This window comes from Scleropages formosus, chromosome 13 (assembly GCF_900964775.1).
Source record: "Scleropages formosus chromosome 13, fSclFor1.1, whole genome shotgun sequence".
Taxonomy (NCBI): Eukaryota; Metazoa; Chordata; class Actinopteri; order Osteoglossiformes; family Osteoglossidae; genus Scleropages; species Scleropages formosus.
In genome coordinates, this window is record NC_041818.1 from 20,755,323 (window position 1) to 20,776,923 (window position 21,601).

At 41.8% G+C, this 21,601-nt stretch overlaps 1 protein-coding gene across 2 annotated transcripts in view; it reads right to left on the reverse strand.

The window, feature by feature from the left end:
• Positions 1-1,200: 1,200 nt before the first annotated feature.
• LOC108923134 (calcium/calmodulin-dependent protein kinase type II subunit alpha-like) overlaps positions 1,201-21,601 on the reverse strand; it is a 50,321-nt gene continuing 29,920 nt past the window's right edge. The window contains exons 6-19 of one of the 2 annotated variants that reach the window (XM_018733678.1): positions 21,322-21,394; positions 19,236-19,338; positions 16,254-16,337; positions 14,226-14,320; positions 14,009-14,131; positions 13,836-13,919; positions 13,163-13,205; positions 11,150-11,190; positions 9,702-9,734; positions 9,278-9,326; positions 8,094-8,169; positions 6,341-6,435; positions 4,201-4,443; positions 1,201-2,482 (exon numbers count right to left, since the gene is read on the reverse strand). In XM_018733678.1, the coding sequence (XP_018589194.1) occupies positions 4,211-4,443; positions 6,341-6,435; positions 8,094-8,169; positions 9,278-9,326; positions 9,702-9,734; positions 11,150-11,190; positions 13,163-13,205; positions 13,836-13,919; positions 14,009-14,131; positions 14,226-14,320; positions 16,254-16,337; positions 19,236-19,338; positions 21,322-21,394 (1,132 nt within the window). In that variant the 3' untranslated portion in view covers positions 1,201-2,482; positions 4,201-4,210. The remainder of the gene's footprint in view (positions 2,483-4,200; positions 4,444-6,340; positions 6,436-8,093; positions 8,170-9,277; positions 9,327-9,701; positions 9,735-11,149; positions 11,191-13,162; positions 13,206-13,835; positions 13,920-14,008; positions 14,132-14,225; positions 14,321-16,253; positions 16,338-19,235; positions 19,339-21,321; positions 21,395-21,601) is intronic. The other variant, XM_018733679.1, reaches the window with a different exon arrangement.

Consider the following 21,601-nt stretch of genomic DNA (forward strand, 5'->3'; position numbering starts at 1 on the left):
TCCTGTTATTATATAGTCTGCAGTGCTCTCGACTATAAATGATGCATTAATTAGCCTTTATTTGACCAATCAGCACTAGAGTTCACCCTTCAACTGTGTCTTTTGTTTAATCCTCAACTTAATATCTGCAGTCTGACTGGGTTTGTTTTTATTTTTTTTTTTTAATTGAGGCATAGAAGCTATAGCTGTGCTTTCAGGTAGAAATTTGGCAATATGTATATGGAGTTTATACATAACAGCTACTCGCCCCGAAGGTTCTTTGCTGACATGGTTTTCAGTTTTATTTGTTGTTAAATGTTACAAGAATAAATAGTGTGAACTCTACCTCCACTTGGTGTGCACTGCAGTTTTACTAGTAGCAAAGTTTTAGTATGCAATGTATATTTTACAGTTCAAAAAGTGAAAGGCGAAAACATCAAACGGAAAAATTATTCCAGAAAAAGTTTGCATTAACAATGTATGTACACCAACATAACCTGTCGGTGAATTCTTTCCCTTTCTGTGTCAGTGGAACTGAAATGAAAATACTGAAAGCCTGGAATAAGGTCATATGGAATCTGGGAGAATACGAAACCCTACGCCAGATGGGAAAATACATATGCAGGTATATACAAACATTGCAATTTGCAGTCTTTCATGCACATAAGCACATCTGCAAAGCTGTACCATTTGGCCAAATGCAAGGTAAAATAAAAATAATCAGTATCTCCACAGCATGTGAATTTGGTCCCGAAGTTATAAAAGTTAGTACATTTAATCAAGGCCTCACTACTCTCGTATATGTAAATAAAACCACAATCCGTGACTTATGTCGCCCCTGCTTTGATCTGTTCAAAAAACTTTCATCAACCTGTGGCAGTTAATTTACATTTATTTACTATTTACTGCAAAATATTAGAGGGGACATTATTTTTAAAAGCTCCCATCATAGCTGAAAAAAACTGAAATAATACAAATATGCTGAAATAAACATGAATCGATAACGAATACTCAAATCTGGCAACCAAATCTAGACTAGTGAATGACTAAAACCAACAACCAAAACCCATCTAGAGGGGAGATTAATAATATTAAAATTTCTATTACCTTTTTTGCACAAAACCAGCAAAATATGCAAAAATGAATATAATTAGGATAACTATGTACAAATATCTGTACTATTTTTTCTCCACGTGTCTTTTTTCAATAAATAGATTTAGCTCTTATGTTATTCTCTGCTTTATCATATTACCATACATGTGACCTAAATCTAAATAACATAAAATCTACAATAAATGTCTTTTTTCTCTGCTTTACACAAATAAAATATGCATAAATTAAACATACAGTAAATATCATTGTTATGTTTATTGTCCATTTTCCAGACACACTCAATATCATATCATGCAGAGCTATTTGATGATTACAGAGGGAGCATTGCACCTGTAATTGTAGCTCCCTTTCTGCATGGTGCAGGTGTTCTCAGTTCTCACCACACACACACACACACACACACACACACACACAAGCATGCACAGATGTTTCCATTTGGTTGACATTCCATGATACTCCATCATATTTGTTCCTATGCAGTACTTCAATGGAAGACCCCAAAAGAAAACACTCTGTGAACTCCAGCAGAATGCACACAACAGCAATGCCTTACCCTGTCCACACTTTGTTGAGAACCTTGATTAATGTTCACCATTCAAATCAGAACTTGAAAAGAAATTGAAAAACACATATATGCTTTGTCAAACTTCCCACAGGCCAAAAGCAGATGCTTCTACTGCAATGGGAAAAATGTTAGGTTAAACCCTGACCAAAAATCTTTTTTTTTCACCTGTAATGAATAAACCAAATAAACATAATTTGTCATCATAAGTATAAATATTAGCATTCCATAACATTTAAGTAAAAAAATCAGTAAAGTGGTTCATACCAAATGTACTGGTTACACATCAATTTTCACCACACACTCAGTAACCAAACAGAGTGTTTTACACAGTGCAGTACATGAAGAATATCTCTCTTGCTAGTCTTCAAAAAATGTGGATTTAATAAGCGTCATTCGCAAGCATCATTGCTGTGTGACAGTGCCAGTGGATCCAAGCTTCCAGTTCTGGTTACAACAGTTCTGAGTAACTCATAGGCAGTGGCTGGATTTTCAACACATTTTAAAACTACGATTAAATTAAAAAAAAAAAAAAAACTGAAAAATGTAAAATAAAAATTAGATATAACTGGAGTAGCCTTGTCATTATGAAAAATTGGACCAAATTGGCAGCATGGAGGAATAAGAAGCGGCATGGCGGCAGCGGCATCCGCAGACACACACACAGCACGCGTGGGAACGACACCGTGCATGCTGACGGAGCAGAAGTGTAAACAGGTTTCAAGTAAACGATGAGATGAAGGAGGTCCAGCTCCTCAGGGTGGTTCGCACCCTGCCAGCTGTCACCATGGTTTGGGGAGACCTGTCCCTCCATCCCTTTATGTTGAACTAGAATAAGAGAAGATGAACAAATGTGATCTCTGTAAGCTGATTGCGTCATCACCCTCAAAAGACTGTGAAAAGAAATAGAAATGTAAGTGCCAAAATGTCTTGCAATCATCTTTCAGGTTTTAGGGTTTTATTACAATTAATTCATTATGATGGGAGAGAAATAAAGTCACCTCAATAATAATCAGCTAGACTGTGTTCTGTCCTGTTTTCCAGTACAGGTTCAGTTCCATTTTATTCAATTAAATTTTCTGTTACAGAGTGCTCTTCGCAACAAAGTGACACGGAGGAATAAACAAGCTTGCTGCAAATCATCCAAAATTGCAAGTATAACATATAGTTAACAATGGAGTAGCCAGCCAGCAACAGAGGAGAGGAAAACAAAATACTACTATCTACAAAGTAAGGCAGGAAAAAACCTCTGGGGGTCCAAGTACTAGGGGCTGCCCACCCCTCCTGGGAATTCTACTGTTGTGTCCGGGGGGGTTTATGGATATGTCTTACACAAAAACAAGTGTGTCAGTTAAGAGACAGCTAAAGTCCATGGAAGTTCAAACTGGACAACTCACTCATTTCGCCTAGCTCCTTTGCTAAGAGTCTGGGAGTTACGATTCATGCGAGTCTGTCATTCTCTCAACATATTGAAGCCACAACCCGGTCCTGCGGATACATCCTGCATAATATTCGTAGGATCCGCCCCTACCTCACTATTGACTCCGCCCAACTACTTGTCCAGGCCATGGTGACTTCCCATCTGGACTACTGTAACTCTCTTCTGTGTGGCCTTCCTGCTAATGCCATCAAACCTCTGCAGCTTCTACAGAATGCTGCTGCACGAGTTGTGTTTGATTTGCCAAAGTGTTCCCATGTATCTCCTCTACTCATTTCTCTGCACTGGCTTCCTATACTTGCCCAAATCAAATTCAAAACCCTGGTTACTGTGTACAAATGGATCAATAGAACTGCTCCCAGCTATTTACAGGACTTGATCAACCGGTACACCCCAGCCAGGCCCCTTCGCTCATCTACTTCTGCTCGCTTGGTGGTCCCGCGCACGAAAGGTAAAGCTCGGAGGTTCTCGGTTCTGGGTCCGTTGTGGTGGAATGACCTTCCCCTGTCACTCAGAACTGCAGAAACTCTGTCTATTTTCAAGAAGGGTCTGAAAACCCACCTCTTCCAGATTCACTTTGCCCAAGATCTCTTCAGATCAACTGTGGTGTAATTGTTCAAACATCGTAACTCCAGAAGCATCCCCAGATAGAACCTTTATTCAGCCATTACTCTGGTATTGTACTGCTCATTTGTGTATCTTATAATATTTAATAAAAAAAAAATAAATAAAAAAAAAAATTGGTGGGTATCAGGATTTGTCTATCCTGTGTCTTATGCACCTACCTTAACGATGAACCTCGATGCAGCAAGTGGTCGGGAACAAACTAGGTTTGCTTGAGACTTTCATGTCTGCAGCTATGTCTCCTTCTCTCAACATAATACATAAATTGTACTTTTGCTGAGATCTGCATCGCTTTGGACAAAAGCGTCTGCTAAATGAATAAATGTAAATGTAAATGTAAGTTAAATATCAGTTGCTGCAACCCAGACTGAATAAGCCCTTATAGACGTGGTTGTCACTTCTTGCAGTTATACATCCAAGTCACATAGCAACCCTTCTCAATTTAGCATATTTACAGGAAAATATGAATATAATGGAGACATACCTAGGAGGTCTCATTTAGCAATGGCAGAGGGTGCACCCGAACGGTGAAAGTGGACAATCTGCCACTTTCCATCACGCCGGTGCCAGATGCGGCTTTCCTCGGATTGGGCGGTACGTGGCATGCCGTTGGTGTCGATGTACTGGGTGATGCGGATGTAGGCAATGCAGGCAGCTTCATCCCCCACCAAGTGGATGTGGGGGTTCAGGATGGTGGTATGGACTGGTTTGCTGTTCTTGGACCACACTGCAGCAATAAAGCAGAGCAGTACAGTATGGAAGTCAAGTATCAAATAAATAACACTAAAAATTAAGCACGCTTCATTGGAAGTGCAGGTGCATGCTTTGAAAGAAATTCCCCACAGATGCATGGTACAATACCAAGATTTATGGTAATCCTGATGTTGTAACTTCACCTACCCCTTCTTAGACAGCTTTAAGGTAGCCTTTTGCTGCCACTGATGCAGCAGATATTCAGTATTCCTCCTGTTGTCTTGTGTTTACTGGGTTTCAGGAGAAAATTGAGCTCTATTTCAATCTCCTGTGGACTGTGTGGATAGAACAGATTGTTCTCCCTGGGCTGCTGCATCAACGCACATCAAACTGTGTCGGTGCCCAGATTGCACTTTACAAGGTCTAGTTCCTATTGTTGTCCCTAATTTCGTATTTCCCGCTAAGAGCCAGTCGCCTTCCAAGCCTTCTCATATCATTTTAGGAGTTGCTGCTTCTGCTTAAAGTCCCAGGATGGGCTCTGCAGGAATCCAGGCATTTACCCCAAAAAATTCTCCTCCAGCCAAATTAATGGTTAAAAATGTTTAGTTGCTGGGGGTGCGGTGGCACAGCAGGTTGGCCTGTGCCTGCTCTCTAGTAGGTCTGGGGTTTGAGTCCTGCTTGGGGTGCCTTGTGGTGGACTGGTGTCCCGTCCTGGGTGTGTTCCCTCCCCCTTCAGTGCTACTCCCTGTGTTGCCGGGTTAGGCTCCGACTTGCCATGACCCCGCTCGAGACAAGCAGTTTCAGTCAGTGTGTGTGTGTGTGTGTGTGTGTGTGTGTGTTTAGTCACTTCAGGCAAAACAGGAAAATAATGTAAATCAGAGAATTGGTTTCACTCATACAATGTGTTGTGTTGATATCAGGCTCTTCTCCTTTAAACCACTGGGATATTTTTGTAAAAACTGGGCATGCAGGGTTTCCATCAGGTGTTTGCCCTATTTATTCAAATGTGTGTCTCTGAGCCAGAAAACCACTGTGCACTTTATTGCCAAATAGGCCAGTTGGCTGAAAGATTGATTCGTAGAATTTTCATCTTATTTTAATTTGTTAGTAATGAACAAAAAATGGTTCACCCATAGTTCACCCATAGTGTGTGAGTGACAGAGAGAGTGTGTTCCACTGATGTATGGATGAGTGACCCAGTGTGAGTAGTGTATCTAGCAGTGTAAGTCACCTTGGTGAATAAGATGTGGACTGGTAACACTACATAGTGTTCATTGGTAGTCGCTTTGGAGAAAAGCATCTGTTAAAGAAATAAATGTAAATGTAAAATGTTTCGTACAGTCTACTGAGGAATAGACTGTTTAAACAAGCTACTATATATGAAACTGTATCCATAAGTTTCTTTATTATTTGCATTTCATACTATGGTGGAAAATCGACATCCACAGTGATCAAGCTCATCTCATTGGCAGTGTTTCATTATTCTCATGAAGACCAAAATAAGTTGCTGGCTGTGCCATTTTTAGCTTTTTGTTTCATTCCCCCCTATAATAGCCACTACTGGCTCCACTGAAGCACATCTCCATTTCTGTAGAAAACAGAAACTAACATCACGCAAATAAACTTAAAAACATAACTGGTTACCATGGAAAGACAAGTATTAATATAAATTCAATACGGACATCTGTGATCAAGAAAAAGCAAAGTAGGAGAATGAAACTAAGCTTTCCATTTGCTCGAAAAAGGTCATCGCTTGCAGAATTTTCCCATTGAGAGTTTATCTTTGCTCTAGGCTTAAACCAGGAAATGTTCAACGATATCTTTTCAACTAATTTACTTTATGACTCTTTTAGGAATTTCTTTCTTTATTTGTTCGCAACATGTATCTAAGCTTTAAAATAAAACTCCTTTAGTGCTGGAACATGGCTTACAGTTCTCAAAGTAGAAGCGATGGAAGTCCAAACCCTCTACCAGGTTGCCAAGGGCTTCGGGTTCAAAGGCCGTCACACTGGGATCACACATCTTCCTGTGGACATGGAGACAAAGGCCACCCTGAACGCTGGCAATTCTCCATCCACAAGGGTCTGACATCGAAGCTTTATCTTTAATCAGGAGAAAATTCAAAATTTTTACATTCATGCACAGTTGACACATTGCCTTGTCACTGGCTCCGCATCACGTTTCTTTGTATTTTCTAGACACTCCACGTCTTTGACTCAATTGATTTATGCATTGTGTGCATTGCTGGCGAATCAGTCATCAATAACTGCATGCTGGCTTGAGCAGGAAAAAAGTTTGCAAAGAGACATGTCTGAGAAAGGTGAGAAGCTGCTGTGCAAGCAGGGTTTACTGAGATGCTTTTAGTTATAGGCCTCCATGAAAGATGAAAAGAACGATTCAAATTGTTGATGATGCCCTTGGCACTGACATTAAGTAACAGGATATTCTGCGGCATGGATTTAGAGAAGAAAGGATTTACTGCAGTGAGGAATGATACTGCAGCAGTTTGCTTTACTGTTAATTACTTTAATTGCATCTGTGTATTTATATGAACTCCCAGGGCGACAGAAGAGCAAGTAACCAGATCCTTCCCAGCATGACTTGTCTCTCTCAATGCAAACAAAAGTCGTAACGACACTGTGGTTGATAATCCCTGTTAAAGGTACTTCTCTTGAAAAAAACACAGTCATTTACATTCTTTCCGTATCATAATTTTTAAAAATGTTGATACCCAAAATTACATTCGCTGAAGGTTTTAGGTTCAGCGGAATGTGAAAGTGAAACATGGGCGCTGTCAGTGTGAAACTGTAATATGGCTGATGAAATGCAGTTTCTGAAACTGTCTTACGGTTCATTTGTTACTCCAATGAAAATATTCAATCCCTGCATCTTTTTTTTTGTGGTGTTTGGGCTGTATCAGCACATTGAACACACAGACACTCTAGGCCAAGCTTCGACACAATAGACCCAGTTCGTGAACCCCACAATCAACAAAGATTTCCATAAGTGTGCATATCAGTGCAGCAATATGGACAGTAGACATTTTAAAACATTCTATATGTTTTCTTTTGAAAAAAATCTACGCCACCACCAGACTTCAGCTAGGACATCCTCTCTCTTCTGCATCCAAGATTTAAATTTGCCCACTGTTAACCTCATTGTTAGCACAGTGCAAAGTATGGCCTCCATCACACACTTCCTCTGGGTTCCCCTTCTGAGCAGTTCGGCTCAGGAGCAGGAACTAATGTTCCTTCCCTTACAAGTCATTGCTCTGACTCAGGTCTCCGGCTCAGACCAACATTAGCCTTTTCTCTTAAAAATGGTTCCTCCAGCCTCCTACCTTCACAAATTTTCGGCTTTCCATGCCCCACTGTGCAAGGATTTGAAAAGGAATAATAACCCTGTCGATCCAAAATTGCCATTCAGAAACCATGTCAAAAGGAACAGCTGGTGAGCCAGTCCTTTAAAATGCAACAAAAGAGAGCTATGGAACAGGGACAGTATAGATATATACTCTACTGAATTGACATTACGCAAATTCTGCATTGATAACCGGATGCGTTGCCGTGCTCAGCATCTTCGAATCAATGAAGAAAACAAAAAAGGTCACATTTAAAGGAGGAAAAGGTTTTAAGATCAGCGTAGGGAAGAAAAGAAGGACAGCATTCAGGGGACGAAGCTTACGTGTAGCTCTCAAAGTCTCCATTGCTGATGGCTTCAATGAGCTGCTCTGTCGCTCTGATGATTTCCTGTTTCTTAACTGCAAAATATAAAAAAAAAATCAGCAACATAAACTTTTAAAGCTGAAGGCTGAAATCTTAGTTTTATTCTTAGCAGGTGTATATTGTCGAGTACTGTTTGGGGTGCCTTGCGACGGACTGGCGTCCCGTCCTGGGTGTGTCCCCTCCCCCTTCGGCCTTGCACCCTGTGTTGCCGGGTAGGCTCCGGTTTCCCGCGACCCCGCTCGGGACAAGCGGTTGTTGACATTAGCTGGTTGTTGACATTAGCTGGTTGGTTATGTGTGCATTGTAGGGAACAAAAATGAGGTTCCACTCCAGGTCTCTGAGTGACAGCGCAAAAAAACCATTCCGTTTTTAAGCCATCTGTCTAATTGAAAATAGCCAGTTATTTTTTACACTGACCTTCAGCAGACAGTGCCCTCATTTCACAGATCAGCATGAAGCAGCTTGTTTGTCTGTCTAATCATTATTACTGTGTATGTTTGAATTTCACTGAAATATTTCCCAAAAATTCAATTATGTGTATAATACTGTTTGCAAATGTCTGTGTCTGGGTGTGAGAGCATGTGTGTGTCCATGTGCTAGCATTTGTCTGTGTTTGTGTGTGTGTGTGTCTGTGTGTATGTATGCCCTCCTGTCTGTATTCATCTCCAGGCATCACGGGGGCAGCTCTTTACGGCCCACGCACCAAGCCCTTCCAGCTGCGCCTGTGGCAGGAGAGCAATCCTCCTACAACAGCCTGGCTCTTATCCTACAGTGGAGGTGGCAGGATGTGTGGGGGAGAGGGTGTAGCGAGGAGAGGCCACCAAACGTTGGTACAGGCCATAATCTGGAGGGAAGTTTTGAAAGAACCAACCCCCCCCTGACTCTAGCAGACTAGTACTACACTCCTGCTATCGAACTAGTAACATTTCAGTCCACTGGGCTTCCTGTTAACACCATGTAACACGTACTCAGTGTTGGTGCCTAGTTTACTACGTTATTATTTAACACCGCTCTTGTGCCACTCATGGAAAGGCAAGAATCACAGCTCTATATTAAAGGTATGACAAAAGCTGAATCACCCTCTGCATTCTGACATCTTATCAATAACATCCAGATGGCAAGTATATATGAGAGTGTCCATACCTCGGGTGTCTTCATCCTCAATGGTTGTGTTGCTGCTTTCCGACGACTCCTGTGGAGGAAAAAGGTACTGTTAGGTAGCCACTCCTGGTAAGAGAGGTGGTACCGGGGGTTAAGGGTGAGCTTCTGCCTTCCCTATTGGCAAGCGGCACCTTTGGGGGGAAACACCCTGGATGGGCAAGAAGGGTTGAGGGGAGGGGCGAGACCTCGAGACATGGCAACTGCTTCCAAGTCAAACTGTGCCAAAAAAACAAGATGAATCTGGGAACATTAAAAATGGATTTCCACCACACAGACATAGATAGGAGGACAAAAAGAAAGTCCAGCTCCATTTCGAGGGGCAGCCCTGCTTGCTAATGTTAATGGGTTGGGCTGCTGGTGGGCCCTGTCCCTGTTAGGGACGGCACGAAGGGAGTCGCACACTCACCATGAGCTGGACGCTGGAACTGGACTTCCTTTTCTGGAAGAGAAATGAGAAGAAGTTAGACAGAAACACACAGGATGAGATGGGAGCGGAAGCCAAGACACCACAGAAAAAGAGAGAGGACGTAGACTGCTTTGTCGCATGAGGATGTGTGTGTGTTTCTGGGAAGATGTCTCTAAAGAATAGTAAATCCTGAAGAGGGACATCCTAAAGAAATGTTTTTTTTAAGTTGTTTGATTTCGAAAAGGTTTGTGTGTTTATGTGTGAGTGTGTGCTTTTGTTCACACTTCTGCTTCCCTTTCCCATGGAGGAGCTCTAGGTTCTTCCTGGCAGTGTAGCCCCCATTTTTATTTCCTTATTTCACTCCTCAGGCATCCATATCCAGTATTTCTCAAGCCAGGGGCTATCCCTGACCCTGAATGGACCACTCAGAAAACCAGAAATATAAACACACCAAAAGCATACACATCGACAGCCATGATGCTCACACACATACTTCTTCTGCTTCTGCTAGAGCACCATCTTCATCCAGGAGGACTGCAGTCACCTGTAGGGTCCCTGCTGCACGGAGGAATGACTGTTACTCATTAATCCCTTAGAGGAGAACATAATCACACATGGTATAACTAAGACCTTTAAGTTTTACAAGGAAAACTTACTGGTCAAGTCTTAAGAAGTATATTTAATAGAGAGTGTAAAATATCCAATTCTCCAAATGGGTTGAACACTTTGGGTCGAAGAATTGGCAATGCAACCAAACTGTAATGATAATAGTTAAGAGTATTCCCCGTTTCATTTTTCAGGGTCTCTCGGGAAGCAATACCACATAAACAAAAAGGGAGAGAGTTTCCCTAGAGGACAATAGACGCAGTTTCTCTGGGCGCATTGAAATGCCATCTGTCGTGCAGCAGGGCAGAAAGAACACAACCAGGTGTTTCCAACCAACCGCCAAAGCCTGGTTTCCTTGGCTCAGGGGGTCTGTGTACAGTTGGCCAGTCATTGTAGAGAGGTGGCAAGCTGGGTGAGTCACTGTAAATTCAAGGCACATGAGCAGTTTTGGGAAGGGCTGACAAAAGCTCCCAGGGGTCAGAGGAAAGTTATGCTTACTTGTTCCAACAGATATATCTGACATGGCCATGTAAAACAAAACTGCCATTTGATTTAGAAAATTATAGGCCAGCCTTGTAAAATCAGGCAGTTGCAGTGTTTCAGCAGCATGCTGAAAATGTCCAAGACAGCACAACTTAGATTTGCATAAATTTAGTATTAAATACAAAAACGTACTAAATCGAAAGTGTTTCGCTTTTTCCCTAGAGAAAACAGCATATAGTTAAATGAGTGAGAATGGCCAATGTGTCTGCAGTGTCACTCGTTCGAGTTCCTTCACAGTGAATCACTCAGCCTCTCTCCTGTTTGACACAAACATGAATCCGAACTCTGCTCACTCATACCTTTACACCATCGCCCTTCTTGTTCGGCACACTCTTTGGCCCTGAGCGGAACATGAAGAGAAACAGGGAAACAGCAATCAGGAATGGCCCGAAAGCCCAAAACAAGACTGCCAAGGGCATGGCGGAAAAGTTCATCCAACCCGCTGAATATCCACAGAAATAAGTCAAGGTGGCCTGTGGTGAACACTGCCTGGCAGCTTGTTTCCTGGTGATGAAGTCTTGCAGGTACACGGTCTTTCGCCATCCAACGTAGTTCCAGAGAATTTTGCCAGTTAGAATATCCAACAGCTAGGAACCCAATGAGCAAAAGTTTTTGAAACAATTTACATTAAAAAATGAAGAACTTTAATTTTGATTTAAATCCATAAACAGATGCCTGTACAATCCAGGTTTGAGACACAGGATGTCTTGCTTTAGTAGTCAGTAAGTCCAATAAAGACACATTCTGAAGCAAGTACTTAAATCAACAGTTCATCGGCAGTTTCCCTTTGCTCCTATCAGTCTTTACTGTAAGGTGTGCCTCCTGTCTCTGTCTTTCTCTCGCATGCTTGTTCGCCCTCCTTCTCTCTCTTGCTCTTCCAGTATTTTATATCCTCCTTTGCAAAGAGCTGAGACAGGATGTTTTCCCTTTAGTCTCAATCAACACTTTGCTAATTTTAGCTACCCTGTTCGGGGTTGGTTCCTTCAGGCGTCAATCTCATCAGCCTGGGGTTGGGAGGGTTCATCTTTAGTCCCTCCCCTGTCGGCCATGTGGCCCCTTCCTACCCTTGTAGGATGCGGTGTATAACTTTGACGTCATGGGGGTGGAGGGGTCATCCCATGGATCTAGCGAGGGACAAAACTGAACAGGGCAATTCACCCATTAGACAGGATTAAAAATAGTAACAACAGGCTGTAAATCTCTTGATTGAGCCTTCGGCGGTCTTCAACAGGCCTAAAGACAGACAAGCACTTCTGTTTTAAAATGGAACGGATGGGTGGGGGCACAACCGGTGACAGGTTTGTCACTACACGTGGTCTGCATGGCTGAGAATTCAGGCCTGTTCTGGTTTTATTTCCTCCCTCTTAGTCCATTGTTCATTTTTACATTTCAAGCTGGGGAGCTAAGAGCAGAGTTTCATTTTGTGGGTGGCTGCACAGCTCCATTTGTCTCGGGCGGAGGAATTAATATTAAGACGGAGAACCCATAATTTCATATTACAAATCTGGGCTCTTGACACCAAGTTCACAGTTTCAAATCCCAATGGGACCTTTGCTATTGATTTGTGTAATTAAAGTACTTAACCTAAAATTGTTCCCATAACTATCCAATACATGAATTAAATGCAGAAATGTCAAGGATCATGTCACCCTGGATAACTGACCTTCTGATCTACTTAAAATTAACAATGAAAAGCAAGGTTTCCGGTAGATTCCTTGATGACATTGTGAAAGATACTTAAATCATTCGCAGGCACTAGAGGCATCACACACACACACACACACACACACACACACACTTTCAGAACCGCTTGTCCCATACGGGGTCACGGGGAACCGGAGCCTACCCGGCAACACAGGGCGTAAAGCCGGAGGGGGAGGGGACACACCCAGGACGGGACGCCAGTCCGTCGCAAGGCACCCCAAGCGGGACTCGAACCCCAGACTCACTGGAGAGCAGGACTGTGGTCCAACCCACTGCGCCACCGCACCCCCTCCTAGAGGCATCACTGGAATTTTAACGGAATTAACCTACTAGTGAAAAACGTTAACATACATTTCTGTAGTTGGGAATTTCTTGACACTAATCTCTTCCAGAAAAGATGGAATTGAACCTGCCATTGTGTTAGATGTAGGACACCATCTGGGAATACAACCGCTGAGAGGGCTACAGATTGCCATTTCAACCTGTACCAGACTCATCTTTCCCATAACTTGGCCTAATATGGCGCAGCCAGGCTTGTGAGTCATTCAGCCAGACTGACTCAGCTCACTGGAACTTGGCCTCTGGTCAACACTTGAACTCAGCATTACCTGTGAAGTTGCGTGTGGCTAACATTGTTGTTAGAATGGCACCCTGGAATAATGAGAAAAGAGACAGTCATAAACAAAAGAGTCTGGTTTCAAGATGCTGGCATTCGAGTAGAAATTTCACAAACTGTCACAGCAAAAACACATGGAGTTGGATACCTTCAGCTGTAACGATGAATGAACTGAACTGTATTTTTCTTCTCATATGTGCTTTTCAGCCTCATCTACCCACATAGTCACAAAGATCTGAGAAAAACCCATAAACTACACAGCAGCTTAACAGCAGCCTGCTAAATATGTCATATCAATTATGGTCCATATATAGAAATCAGTTGTGTTTCTATTTTAATTTGTAACTCAAAAAGACAGGTGTTGCTTTCAGAGTACAATAACTATTCAGGAGACTTCCAATTAAAGCAGAAACCTTCTCAGACTGAAACATTCACAGTACATTGAGAAAGATTCAGAACTTACAATTAAAAAGGATACATAAGCAATAAGTAGCTAAACATTTCACAATAATGACACATATTGTCAAATTAATCCATCTGTCTCCTATACCGGCCCAATAAAGCCTTCTTCTTGCTACCCAGTACCAAGCTGGGAAATGTGTTAATCCATGACACCTGCTATTTCTGACTGTACAATTCATGATGTTCATAATGCTCCTCAATACCTTGAGCTTCCTCCGTGCATTGAACTTCTTCAAGCACTCCACGGTCTCCTGTCTGTGCATGCAGGAGGCCACGGTGGAGCGGTGCTGGGGAGAAACATGGAGAGAGGAGGAATCAGGCCAGGGGCAAAAATATAGTAAGACAAAGTTGAGGAGGGAGATGGAGCATCACTCACTGAAATCCAGGGATGCTTCAGGGCCTCAGAAGCAGTGATACGCTTGGCAGGGTTGATGGTCAGCATCTTGTTGATGAGGTCTTTGGCCTCTGGTGTGACAGTGTCCCACTCAGGGGAAGGAAACTGAGAAAAATAGGAGGAGAGATGAGATATTATGTTGGGGCACATTCGTCTCAGGAAATGTTAAATAAATGTTAACGTAAGAAGAATGGCTTACATCATATGCCCCAGCCTTGATTTGTTGGTAGAGCCTGTGCTGATCTTCATCCCAGAAGGGGGGATAACCCACCAATAGGATGTATAGTATTACACCTAAAGGTGCCAATGAGGGGACACGTAAGTTATCATTTTAAGAAATAAATTTTTTCATGGAAGTAAGAATACAGAAAACACCCATGTTCATTTGTAGTAGGGGGGCCTTATGGTTGTCAGTCGACAACAGTGCAGTAGAGATGCTACAGGGCCACAGGATGTCGCAAACTGCTCTGACAGATTCAAATTAGAACCCCACCTCTGAAAGGCACTGATGGTATGGCAGTAGATCCTTCAGTCAACGGGGAGTTTACTTTTTGTTTTTAGCACAGCGCCATATAGTCATGCCCCCTTCCCCCTCACCCAGCTACACTATCCAACCTCTTGACACTGGGCCTCTGGGCCAGCTAAAAATACCCCATTTTTTCCAAGAGAGGCATGTGCAGTTCTGTAATTAACCAACTCCAAAATGGATACCACCATAAGACTACAGGGTCTTGTAAATCCTTTGTTTTCAGATCATTTACATCAGTCAGTGGGCAGGGACCTCTAAAACCAGAGAATGTTACATTATTCCTGGACTTAAGCCTTTACAGCTGTGCAGCTGAAACACATTAGCTACTAGTCAGACTGTAGAGAACTGCAGAACACCTTCCTCACAAGATACCAGGTTCTCCAGTGCCAGGACCTTCCATCAACCAATGTATTCACATGGTCTCTTGCTGAGAGTCATGCAGGCATATAGAGCCAGCACTGTGAGCTGCATGCCAAAAAGGCATTGGGATGTTGAAATGATATTGGGATGGCCACTGCAGTCAAAGCATTAATGTTCTTCATAAGCTAAGCCCTCGAGTAGGAGCAACTTGCCAACAATTTAGACTGTCCCATCAAGGCATCACAAAGAGAAAATGAGAAATCCAGGAGCTATGGAAAGACAGAGGTTTCTCATGATTATTTACTTGCATGGTTGCCTGATTTGTGAGTAATTAATTGTACCCCGATGTGCCCTTTGACTGCAAACGAGGCAAACAAGCTTGTAGGCATGCTTAGGTGCGTCGTTTGTTTCCCTCAAAAGGATGGAGGAGGGCGGGAGATCAGCAAGGCTCCAACAGGATGGCACGCGCTCCCAAAAATGTACACATTCACTGAGCCACCCACAGGGCTTCAAACAAGTAACAAAGAACCATTTAAAGATGCCAGCTTTGGATCCAAGCCTTGGTATCGTGGTGCTCAATGACTTAATGTTGATCACTTGCAACAATAAGTTTTAACTTTTTCGTTAAACACTAAAGGATATGATTTTTTAAAGCAAAAAAGAGCAGTATGCTGAGGTTGTGACAATGATTTTCTAAGCAGTTTTCTTATATTTTACTGATAAATGGCAAAAAGCCAAACTGCAGGAAACAATTGAGAGAGACACCATCATTATTATCCGGAGGCAAAAAGAAAAAAAATCATTCCGGTTGCCATTCTCAGTCTGCAATATGGTGCTGGAGTAATGGTGACATGTTAGAGAACAGCTGAAAGTGAACTCCATTTTGTGTGACAGTGTCTGAGTAGGATCGATAATTTGACTAAAAGGAGTACTGAGGAGCAAATGGAAAGGAAGTCCGAGTGACAAACAGTCCACAGTTCCGTTGAACACTGAATGATAAATACAGCAGCTTGGAGACCGTCATGAGTCATAAAGAAATGAGGTGTCTTTAACAGAGCTGAAAGTACAGTTTAAAATGCTATTTACAATTCATACACTGAACAGGAATGATTAAATGTTGGACTCAGATGGACAGATGATGAGTGATACGACAATGGTGTTACATAAACAAGAAGCATAATCAAGTGATGACAGGGATGGTTATGACTGGTGAAGGTCGAAAGGTTTCCTTTTACCTGCAGGGATCAAGAGCAGAATGGAGGAAGAGAAAGCTCCCAGAACCCAACCACTGACCACTCGCTGCATTCGCACAGGCCCAAGCCTGTCCCCCCGACTCACCACATGCCCACAAGTCCACAGCTTTCCCATATGGATCCTTGCGTAGGACTTCGGGTGACAGGTATCCAGGTGTGCCGGCAAAGCCTACAATCACACACAGAGAGAGAAGTTAAGCAAAAAGGGGTCACAAAATCAGTGCAGATCTGGTCTTCATTTCAACTCACTCAAGTTCATTTGGGGCACAGTTGCTCTCTACACTACATGTATACAGAGCACATCCAGTCTTCGGGTTAGGCTGGCTTAATTTCCGTTGTTTTCAGTGCCAAATAAAGCTCCTGGATAAACTGGTGAAAGTCTTTCAATAACGGAGAAAAACACTTTAGTACTTCAGTGGGAAAAGTCAGATGCCAGTCGTTATTTGAATGACTGGAATGGACTGTATTCAACAGGCCGATCAATTCAATGGTCATTAAGAGCAGAAATTGCATTCAGACAAATGTTGGTTTTTCGTTTAATTAAAAAATCTTTCTAGCTGTTTCCTTCCACCTTTCCCAGGGTATCAATGTACTGTAAGCACCACAGCAATTCCAGTATAATTTGGTATGTTTCGAGACAACTTGCACACCAAGTGATTTAAGAGGAATTTTATTGCTTCATTATTTTTGCTCTGTTTCCAAGGAGACAAGATCACTCTTTAAATCATGCCTGTAAACCACCATCAGTCCGTCACACATAAATGTGCAGATAGTTCTGCAATTTTTATTATCTAAGCTTTAAGGAAATAAGGGAATCTAAAGAGAGCTTTGCTGTTTTCATTTAATGTAATCAGTTTAACATTACATGTATTTTCGGCTGCAGCAAGGACAGAATCTATGAATCGTGAAAACAAGCCATATGTGACTCCCATGTACCGCAGCTGAAAAGGCACAATTAAATTAATTTCCGAAGATAAAATATTGTGCTGGAATAGGGTTTAGGCTCAAGGATGAACTATGCAATTACGTTAGTGTGCTTGACTACACTAACATATTCCCACAGCTATAAGCTTGACTTCTTGAGATCTTCAGCTCATTTTGCTTGTGGTTTACTGGACAGATGAGCAATCGGTATATCACAGTGAAAGGACTGACATGTGACATCTATTAAAAGTTAATATATTTTCCAATGTGTATTAGTTCCTCTTAATTCTGCTATTTCCATAGCAAGAAACATCTCAACTACATCACTGGCATGGCCTACCACACACAAACTGCAAATCATCTTTAATGTCATGCATTATCTCAGGGGAGGTAAATGTAATTAAGATTCAGTCAGAAAGGTATTCCCCTAACCTCAATACCTCCCCACCTTCTTTCTCAATGCAGTTTAATTTTAGGCATGGAGACAAAACGGGGAGTCCCTTGTACGGTGTTTGTCTTTTGAGATCTGACAGCTTTTAAAGAGACCGCAGGGTAATTATCGCTCCTTTGGAGATATGAAAATGCTGCTTCGGAGCTGCATTATCACTTTCTTTGTGCATGCCTACTGTTAAGCAGCCATGGGTGTGTTTATACTATACTTATATATTCATGGCAAAAGGACAAACCAAGGGTCCACAGTTACAGACAGTCTCATAAACAGGACTGCTGTACAACAAGAAGGACAAATCCATCCCAAGGCCTTTGCTATTGTCTGTGTGTAACCGCCATATGGTGGTAATCTTTTTCATTGTCTCTCTGCACAAAATGATTTTATGATGTCTCCATTCTGTTGAAAAAGCACTTCACGACCAACCTTGCACTCACAGGGCAGGGTTATATCCTTCAGAGAATTACATAATTCCTAAAAATGATCTGTGTCAACTGCAATGAATGTAATCTAAATAAAATCACGTAAGCTTTCCTTTGTGGGTCTTTCGGACACAAATGTCAGAGTTTCTTACAGTAATTGGTGTGTGAGTAACTGGAGTAAATTATTAAACCATGAAAGCAAATATGATTTGGCATGCAGAAGCAGAGTTAATTAGTCATTTATGTATCATGAGAGCTTACATGAACACACAGTTTAATGGGACAGTAAGGTAAATCGTTTTAACTGACCCAAAATGGCAGCGAAAGAGAGCAACAGAAAGAGAGTCTCCAGACCCCTCCAGCCCTTTCAGAAACCACTCCTATGAGAGAAGCAGGGGAAGTCACTCGTGTCAGAAATAATTGATTCAAGGTAACCTTTTACTTGGAGCAGAAACCATTAAAAAATGCACCCATCGCTACCTTTGATCACCCGTAGGGCAGAGCGAAGACGGGGGGCTCGGGAGGGTACCTTCCCAGGTGAGCGGAGAGACACAGCGTGGCATGCAGATAATGAGGCTAAACTGAGCAACTGCCACATGTCTGTCTGCTGGGACAAGGGATTTATGGATCAAACACATCATTACCAGCAAGCTTCTCCCCTCCAGTGCCGCTTTGTTACTGTTGCTAATGTTGTCGCTTCCGCTGTTGTATTTGTGTTTGCTTTTAATGAGATGACGAAACTACATTCTTGTATAATTAATATTCATAGGGCACATCGTTCAGAATTTGCCAAACTCCATGAGCGTTCTGGTACACAAAATTATGCTTTTTAGGAGCTATTATTCAATCATGCTGTCATTCAAGCCTAGAGGAAAATCTTCCTTGATTATCATTTAAAATGTTCTGAAAAAATGTGAAACAATTCTAGAACGACAGTAAGTTGTCATGTAATTTCATTCACCTTTTAAGTAAGCTTAGTAATATCCTTTGTTAACTACACTAAAATCTGAAAAATAAATAGAATTAAAATATTTTGCAAATGTGAGTAATTACCATTCATTTGCCTAGTACTTTCAGTTTTTTCATCTAATCTTTGATGTTTAATTTTCACGTTATGCTCTTAGTATACTGCACACATCCCACAGAGATACTTCCTCATTGTTCTCAAAATGCCTTTATCCTTTTTGTGTAACTTGATATTAAAAAGCTTTTCTGGGTGTCTGGATTTAGAAATTCTGCCTCTTTGCCTGTGCTCTGTCAGTTCCATCCTTACCAAACCATGCTTGTTGGTCCCCTTCAACCTCAATGGCCAAGCCGAAATCAGCCAGCTTGACAGCTGCTCCTTTGGACTTGGATGCCAGCAGCAGGTTCTCGGGCTGCACACAGCAACACACAAGCCATCAGACCGCACGCAGAGCCAGCCTACACCCCTACAACCCCCTGTCCCAGCACTGATGAATAGTGCTCTGAAGACTGCTGAGGAGATGTTTCACTCTATAGAATTGCATGTGCTCTCCAGCCACCCACACCAGTTTTCCTCAGTAGCCGCTCTCCCACTTGTGCCGCCGCGGGACCCACTTCGTCCCCCGCTCTTGCCATCTCAGGCACACTTCGGCAGAGAACAATGTGAATGAATCAGCTCTTGTAGCTCTCAGGCTGTGGCAGGATTGTGGTTTGAGCATAGCTGAGCATCTCACCGAGAAGCACATCTACTGGTAGGTGAAGCAATGGCTAAGGGAACTGTGATAGCTCAGGAAGAAATTCCCTTGAGGTCCCTGCACAGCCATAATGTCATGGGAACCATGACCAGTTTTGGAAACAAGCAGCATATTGCCAAACCAACTAGGATCCAAAATTTTGCAGGTTCAAGAGGAAACGTTGGAGAAACTCAGGGAAAGCGAATAGGGATGGCCAGTTGTTCTACCTTTGAACAAGTTACATAACACTGGACCGCTTTAGCAACATGTATAGATGTTAATTAGAAATTACATTGTAGAAAATACTGCACATCAGGATGTGAATAATAAACAGCCAATAACAATGAATAATAATAAGTAATATCAATAACACAAAAGCACCTCGGAATTTGAACTGGAAATTATTTAACTCTCTTGTGTTGTAAACTCAATCTCCCAACTGTTTTCATTGGCTGACCCAGTTTCAGAAAATCCCTGGCTGAATAACACTTCTATAACTTTTGTTCATATTCAGTGCTATTGTCCGGTTATCCATAAATCATGACATGCCACACTTGCATTATCAGCCGATAATCATTCTTACAATTACCTACCAGGATTCATTTGATGGCCTCAGGACTCTCTTTACCCTTGGGAATACAAAACCATTAACTGTGTCAAGGCTGACTTATTCCTCCGTTTTACCATTTTTCTTTGTCAGTTCATTTTTTTCCAGCAAGCAAATAGTTCATGTTCCATGAGCAAATATGTAAGTATTGCCAAAGGAGGTCTCCCATAATCATAGGTCTTACTGCTGGCAAAGATATTTCAGACATTTGATTAATGGGAAGTGAAAGAAATTCTTTCTTTAAGGAACCGATGAAATAGATTTATTTATTGCCTTGCAGCAATAGCAGAGATCCACACATTTACACAAATTCACTTTTTTGTGGATATCAAACTGAATTTTTTGCAAAGCAAGATTGTGCACTATATATGGTCAAGAAGGAATATAATAGCTGCTGTAGATGAGATAATTACTGTGTGCAGTAGACTATGCAAAATACAGATTGCTGCAGGTTCCAGCTTTGGGTTCCTTCCAGTCAGTTCTAGCCTTGTCTTGACATCAATCAGTTTTATGATCCCATAAAAAGAATAATAAGAATAAAACCTTTAATATTTACTTTTTTACAAACATGTACACTTTGATGGCAAATCCTTTAAAAAGATCATGTCGACGACAATGATCAAGAGATGCTGACTTTGATCTGGATTTCGGTTTACTCTTCATTTAGGTGTAATAAGGAGATCATTTGGCATATCCTCCTGAGACTCAGAAAATAAAGGTTTTTGGATATATTTGTAGATTGTCTAGGAAAGGGTCCAAGCCCCACCCCCAGACATGTGGTATCCTTTATAAGCATACAATGTCATATATAAGGTAAATTAGGATTTAACATTTCAGCATGAATAGTTTCTGAGTTACCCGCATAGACATGTCCTCTACAGTCAAAAAAATTAATGGCTGGGTACCAGGACAATATCTCCATAATCATAGGTTGAGATGTGGGAAAATTCAGGAATGATATACCCAGACATCAAAACCAACCCATGATGAGTTTACTAATAGAGAAGTTGGAAGTAGAACGTTTCTGGCACTGATGGCGTTTGCAGGAGTCCTACCTTGAGATCTCTGTGAACAACACCCATCTGGTGGCAGTGGAGAACTGCTTCCAGTATCTGCTGGATACAGTGGCTAATGGAATAGCAGAAAAACATAGACATCCTTTTGACTGGCTTTATTCTTACACCTGATTCTAGCTGGTCAGTGGACATGCTTTTCAGCCTTTTCAGCCTTACACAGGGAACACCATAACCTCTGGAAACCAAAAAATACACATTTTTTAAGACCAAAGTCCATGGTGCCAGACAAAATTAAAATCCTTTTTGTTCCTTTACTTCC